Genomic DNA, 7,231 nt, shown 5'->3' with positions numbered 1-7,231 from the left:
ACTATTTAAATAAATATTATTAATACATAATGAAGCGAGTTTCATCATTTATAATAATCAGTTTAAAGCTTTTTTTTTTCTGTTCTAAAATTTTCAGTTTATTTCATTCAGAATTCCTGTTTTAAACTAATTTTAAAAAATCTTTCAACTATCAATAAATAAATTACTTGTTTATTAGTATTTAAAATTATGAGTTAATTATAATAAAAATATTCAAATTTAAGTTTATTTAATGTCAATCATAAATGGAAAATATTGCAGACCATTTATTGTGTTTAGTAAAAAATATATATATATATATATATATATTTTGATGACAGTAAAAATCCTTAAAATTCCCTATATGTAATATATTTAGTGAATTATGCAACAGTTATCAGGAAGTTTATATGTCATAAAATCTACTAGATTTTTTCCTATCCATGTCGGCAACTATGTAGACAGCTATGAATTTTTGATAAGCAGGAATTGTCAAAAGTTATGCTCTATAGGTTATATATATACATAAAACCTTTGCTTGTTAACTCAAATAAAAATTATTAACTAAGTTTCTTTTCCATAAAGGGAGGGAATTCCCAAAGTGTATGAAGTAATGTATCCTGCAAGGAAGGCTATAATCCCTAACAGTTCCTAAATTTAAGTAAATTGAGTTCATTCTATGTTGTTGTTGGTCATTAAGGTAGAGGGGGTGTGTTCTTGTTTTGCAGTAGTGCTACCTATGGCCAAGAATTCGACTTCTGCCCCATCAGTTTATAGGAGGTATTCTCCCACACATTGACCTGAACCAGAGAGCGACCAATCTTCAATTTAGTACCCCCAAATGTATTGATTTATTATGGGAACATGGAGGACTTTGTGACCCGACAGATTTACATGCACCAGTCACTATTTACTACACAGGTAGTCTTCCGCCAGCTGGATTCGAACTCCCTTTCTCACAAACAAGCGGCCAGCGACTTGCAAACCAGGTTATCCCGGCCTAATTTGCTCCATGAATTAATTTTTGTTTCTTTAATATGTTTTATTGTAAAAGTGTTAACTTGTTAAAGTGTTAACTAATTGTAAAAGTGTTAACTTTTGTAGTAACTTGTTAAATAAAAAAGATATTTTAATGCTACATTTTTATTTTATTTGGCACATAAAACCTCAATAGTATCATTACAAATAAAAACTATACAAAATTCACCAAAAGTATAGTTTAAAGTGGAGATAATCAGTAAAAAAAATATTCACGATTAAAACACATTGTAAATAGATATTTAAATGCAAATTTTATATTTACAAATATTACACATAAAATAATTTCGATGGTTACTTACTTAAAAAATATATCAGGCAAAATGTTTTAGATTTTTCAAAACAAAAATAAATTTGATGTTTACTACATAGTTAGAAAATATATCAAACACAAAAAGTTTAATTATAAACACTTTTGATTTACAGATCAAGAAAATAAATTTGATAACTACTAATATAAATTTAAAGAATTCAAAACGAACTCAATTATGAATGTTTTTGTAATCCAGAAGTAAAAAAAAAGTTTAATAATTACTTAAAAAAAAAAAAAACAGGCAAAACAAATTTATTATTAAATGTTTTTGATTTTTTTAAAATACAATTGATACATAAGCCTTTTTTGAAAGATTGAAAAATGCATAAATTAAGAATAAGCATTTAATGTTTTTGAGACTATTAATTTTACAGTTATCCTCTTTAATTACAAAAAATATTGAAATTCAAATGCATTGAAATGCTTCAATTAAGTTTAAAATTTATATTAAAATTGTATCAATTACCAAAACTATTTTCTTGTTTTAAAATCAGCATGAATCAAAATACAACTCATTTTGTTTTCTTTTTTTTATAATTCTTGTTTCAAGAGAACACTATCAATTAAAATTTGAGTAAAAATATATTACATTCGTAAAGTAATTTTCTGTTACATTGAATTGAAAATGAACTTATACAAATCTCTTACCAAAATTGTCCAATCTCTTACTGCAAGAATCTGACGTGATAAACCTACCCACATCCGAAGATGTAAGGTTAATAATACAACCTTTTCACATGATTAAAGTTCTTGGTCGTTTTTTAAGTGGGCACAAAAGTCATCACTAAAGTAAACATAGCAGCTGTAGCCAAGATAGCACTGAGAGTGTAGCGAGCATGCAACAACAAAGTAGCACTGTCCATTTTCCACACTCTACTATTGACAGCTTTTTGAATCATATGCAAAAGGAACCTAACATAAAATTGCAAATCAATTAATAGTGTTTCTTTCTAGAAATTGATGAATAGAAAAACATTTTGAGACAAACAATCAAAAAAAAAAAAAAAAGATTGGATCTACGATTTAGTTTAATGACATCTTTCCTTGCTTGCAGGCTTACGTTTATTTTTTAAAATCAGAATGTTGCATTATTCTTAGAGATTGTTTTTAAACTTGTGTATATCATCATCTTCAGTGATTTTTGACAAACCTGAGATGTAACCAGTGGCGTGCCAACTTCATTTTGACTGGGGGGGCGAGCCAATTCTAAGTCATAAACTTTGTCCGATCTAGTATTTTAAAATAAGTTGTATTATTTTAATATTGTAATTTATCTAATTTTAATTATTTGTTATTATTTCCATTGCTTAGGACGACTATGATTTAACTATTACATTCACACCAACAAATTAGATAACAAAAAAAGATTTATCAATCGGAAAAAATTTTTAAAAAAAAGTGTATTAAAATTTAATTAATTAATTTTGTGATTTTACTCCTTTAAATTCATTAATGCTGAGCAAGACATTTTATGGATACATATTAACCCTTTAATGAGCCATTTATTTCTTGTAAAGGTAAATTAAAGTATTTTTGGAATTGAAATTGATATAAGAATAGTAATTGATACAAGAAAGAATAACCCATTTAGCTTATAAAAAATTAATCTAAATTTTAATATTATTATTATTATTATTTTTTTTTTGGTGGTAAGTATATTTATCACGACCTATTTGAAACTTATTGAGTTTTAACTTATTAGTTACTATTTAACTTACTAGTTATTTATAAAATAAATTTTATAAATACTACATACTTCAGAAGGAATTATAAATTTTATAACTTATATACGTTTTCTTAAACTAACAAATTGTAACCAATTTCATTCAAACGCACTGCAAAAAAGCTGAAATTATTAACAAATGGAAACCTAAATTAAAATTGGTAAAGCAGTTCACCATGAACTTTAAAAATAGGGAGTAATTATACTTACCACGGCCTTAGAAAGGGTTAATCATAATGACATAATATGGTTTTTTGCTTCTCAAAAACATATTGAATCAAAAGTAATTTGTGATTTACATTTTGATTCTGGCATAGATTTTAATTTGATCATGAATACAAATTTTTAGTATACAAAAAAAGAGAATTAACTTTATCATATTAATTTAATTCTAATGATAAAGCACAAGTTGTATAAAAATTACAACAAATGAAGGACGTAAAATAGATTGGTTTCTCAAATTAAATCTTATTTAAAAATTACTTTGAATTTTAAAGAAATCTTCTGATTTTTCTGGTTTATTCCAAGGTAAAAATTGTAAATCTATTCAAAGAAAAAGAAAATATACAATTTAAAACATATATGCTGTAATTCATCGAAGTAGAATTAACTTTATCATATTAATTAAATTTTCATGGTAAAGGAAAAGGAATGAAAAAACTAAAACAAATGAAGGAATTTCCATTAATTAATTGTAAAATTATAACCAAAATTTTAATGCATATTTGAGGTTACATGGTTATTATTTTTTTTAAACTGAACAATGTAATATTATTTTTCGAATTATAGCTATTCAAAACAAAAATGGATAGCTGGATAGATCTTTTGAAAAACCTAATGATATTTGGAAATTATATGTTATATACTTTCAAAATATTTAAAAAAAAGTATAAATTAAATGAAATATATTTAAAGAATTTAAATTATTATAACAAAATATAGAGAAGTCAATTAAGAAAAATATCATTAACATAAGCAACGTAAAAGCTGAAATCCGATAAAAATGAAATCGAAACAAACATTTACATTTAAAAAAATAATAAATCTGAAAAATTTGTGGTACTTTTAAAATTTATTACATAGTTTTTATGAAGACTTATTATTTTATTAATGAGTAAACAAAAATGAACAAAACAAAAACAAAAAGTGTCCCATTTAGCTTAAAAATATTTGAAAAACAACAAGGACTGAAGAATAAAAATTATTATAGAGAAAAAAATCCGAAGAAAATAATATTTTTAAAAGTAACTAACAAAAAATTAAAGTAAACTACCTACGAAGTTTGAAAATTGAAATGTGAGGAAAATGCATTTCAATAATACCTGACTAAATATAGAAAGTAAATAAAGTCAGACAAAAATCAAATTACTATGCCATGTATACTGACAAAAAATGCATTAAACTATGTCTGACGCACAAAAAAAAGGAATAAATTAAAAGATTATTGAGCAACCTTAGAATCGCCCTGTTAATAATTGAAAATTACAAATTGCAAACATGAGAAGGCTCTGACTAAATTGTTGGGATCATTTTTTTTCCAGATTGCGGCTATCCCCATTATTTTAAGGAATCTGCATACGTTGAGAGAAAAATGTTTATTCAAAACGTTTTTGTGGAGGAAATTTCTTGACTCTTAATACCGTCTACTCTAATTATTTCGCGTGCTTAAAGTTAGGCTCTCGAGCCATTCAAGTTGAGTCCTGCGAAAATCCGATCTAAGAGTGTTCGCTTTGTTTATTTATTTGCGCTCAGTACATTATTCGATTTTGCTATAAAATAGAAAGCCTCTCGCTCGCTCACGTACATAAATAACGCGAATCGAGATTATTTGAAGTGCCTGCACTGCACAGAATCACAAATTAAAAGTGCGTGAGCGTGCGAGATATTACGCGAAAGAGCTCCCTAATAACGTTTATTCTTGAACGAAATAATAATTTGTGTTAGGCGCGGTTTAGCCGCTTCTGTACATATTCCGTAAATTTTCACATTTAACTGACCAATTAGCATGTAAAAATTCTTTTATCTTTGTTTTTTATCACTTTTAGTAAAAAATGCAATGCTAATTCTTTATATAACTGAACAATGTTTTAAACTTTTTTTTAAGAATTGGGTGTAAATGTCGGCTATGAATTTTTGTTTGCTTCTTCGAAATGAACTATCTTTACAATTTATATTCTCCTAATTAAGATTCCTCAAAATTGTCAGGAAATCGCATGAACAATAGGAAATTAAGGCGAGGATTTTCATTTTTGAGCGATCCAGAAAACTAATTATTAGAACAGAAATTTACATTAAATGTATTAGCTATAAAATCGACGATGGCTCATGATTTCTAGTTTGCCCCGGGATTTCTTTTTTCTCTTTCAGTCGAAATCTCAAAAGAAATTATCAATTTTTTTGTTTTGTTTGATGCATACTTCTATCATACTGATGCATGATCTTTGATGCATACTTCTTCCTTTTTGCATATTTTTCGCTTTCCGAAATTATTTTTTAGGAAATAACTTGTCTTTTGAACATAAATTTTGAAATTCTAAAAATTTTACTGAAATTAACTTTTAATTAGACTAAATATTATAGCTTTATTATTTTACGTAAACTAAATGAAAAACAAATTAGTTATAGAAGTTACAAAATTGGATATGATGAACTTGAAAACTGATGATAAAAACAACATGCGACGTGCTTTATTTATGTTAATTGAAGATAAAAACAACAATCTTAACATCAAAAGAGTTCTATTGATATTGTCTATCAAAGAAAACAAATTTAAACGAAGGATATAGTCCATCAAATAAAACAAAAATATTTTGATTCAGATTATTATTATTATACGGTATGCAGAAAGCCAAGTATAATGGAATTAACAAGTCAGATTGATACTGAAAATTGTATTTCGAAGGTTTTATAACATCAAAAAATGGATTTAATTTAAAACTTTGATGAAAGTATATCTCTGTCGATATATAATATGGTTACCATATGACGTATGAGATAAAATAATAATTAAAAAAGAATAACATTTGGAGCTGATTTAATTTATAAAGTTATTACTTATTATTATTTTTTAACTTAATTTTTCAGACAATTTCAGTAAGTATCTGAATTGTTATATTGATTTTAAACTTTTATAACTGGTGCATATATCACTTGCAATGAAAGCTTCAAACTTAAAATTAAATAAATAATCATAAAAAAGTATTTAATAAAGTATCACTGTTCAAAAAGGTAATTATAATGGTAATCATAAGTCATGAAGTTTCAATTTTATAAAACTTCTTGAATCTGTTTAATATATTGTTATAAAAAATTATATCACTTATTGGTTTCAAATCGAAAATTTTCAACACATGTTATAGAAAATTTTTTAGAGTTTTATGTATCACATATGCTCACCTTTTAAAAAGTCACAATTAAAAAAATATTCGGCAGTTATATCTTTAACATCGAGGGAAAAATAAAGTTGCGTTACTTTAGTGTGTCCCAAAAATATAGCTATATTTCCTATCCAGTCCTAAAAATATAGCTATATTTTAAAAAACAATCATTTTTGAATATTTTGCCTATTGAAACTTCTGATCAGAATGACATGTATCTGATCAGAATATATATATTCACGTCGTCATGCAATTATATATGACAAACAATCCTGACACAGGATTATTTATTTATTTATTTATTTGAAATTCCAAAGCAAATATCATTCCAAAGAAAAACGTCATACAACTTTCTTCCTACGAAAAAAAACTTTTTTTAATGATTTGTCTTGACAATGAATATTTCTTTCGGATTGCTTTCGGATTTTTAAAGAGAACAATAAAATTGTTAAAAAATGTGGAAAAATAAAATGTAAGCAGTTTTATGTGTAGGGTTTTTCTCATCTTGTTCCAGTTTCATTTATCTGGATTTAAATCGAAATTGGAAACGGAAAATAAAAATATTCAATGGATAAAGAGAAATATTCCCATTTTTAAGAAATGTTAAATTATAATAGTATTGATCGGATCAATTTTTTATCCTCTATCAACAGCATTTATAATTTCAGCATTAAAATTTTCAAAAATTAATACTTTAAATTTAAAAAAATTATTCATGAAAAAAGCTTTCACTATCTTATTTAGCACCAAGTTTTTAACACAATTTGACCATCCTGTAAAATTATGATTAAAAAAAAACTA

General features: G+C 25.4%; 1 protein-coding gene across 14 annotated transcripts in view; it reads right to left on the bottom strand.

Annotated features, from left to right (window-relative positions):
- Positions 1-1,106: 1,106 nt before the first annotated feature.
- LOC107454143 (uncharacterized) overlaps positions 1,107-7,231 on the bottom strand; it is a 145,618-nt gene continuing 139,493 nt past the window's right edge. For all 14 annotated transcript variants that reach the window (XR_015429419.1, XR_011637879.2, XR_015429418.1 and 11 more), the window contains one exon: positions 1,107-2,242. Coding sequence is in view for 11 of the 14 variants with exons in the window: in XM_043049824.3 (XP_042905758.1) it covers positions 2,092-2,242 (151 nt within the window). In the remaining 3 variants the exon portion in view is untranslated. The remainder of the gene's footprint in view (positions 2,243-7,231) is intronic.

The sequence above is a fragment of the Parasteatoda tepidariorum genome, chromosome 9, assembly GCF_982258835.1.
Source record: "Parasteatoda tepidariorum strain Cologne lab strain chromosome 9, Ptep-v5.0, whole genome shotgun sequence".
NCBI classification, from domain to species: domain Eukaryota; kingdom Metazoa; phylum Arthropoda; class Arachnida; order Araneae; family Theridiidae; genus Parasteatoda; species Parasteatoda tepidariorum.
The sequence above is the reverse complement of the archived record's forward strand: the minus strand, read 5'-3'. Positions and strand labels throughout refer to the sequence as shown.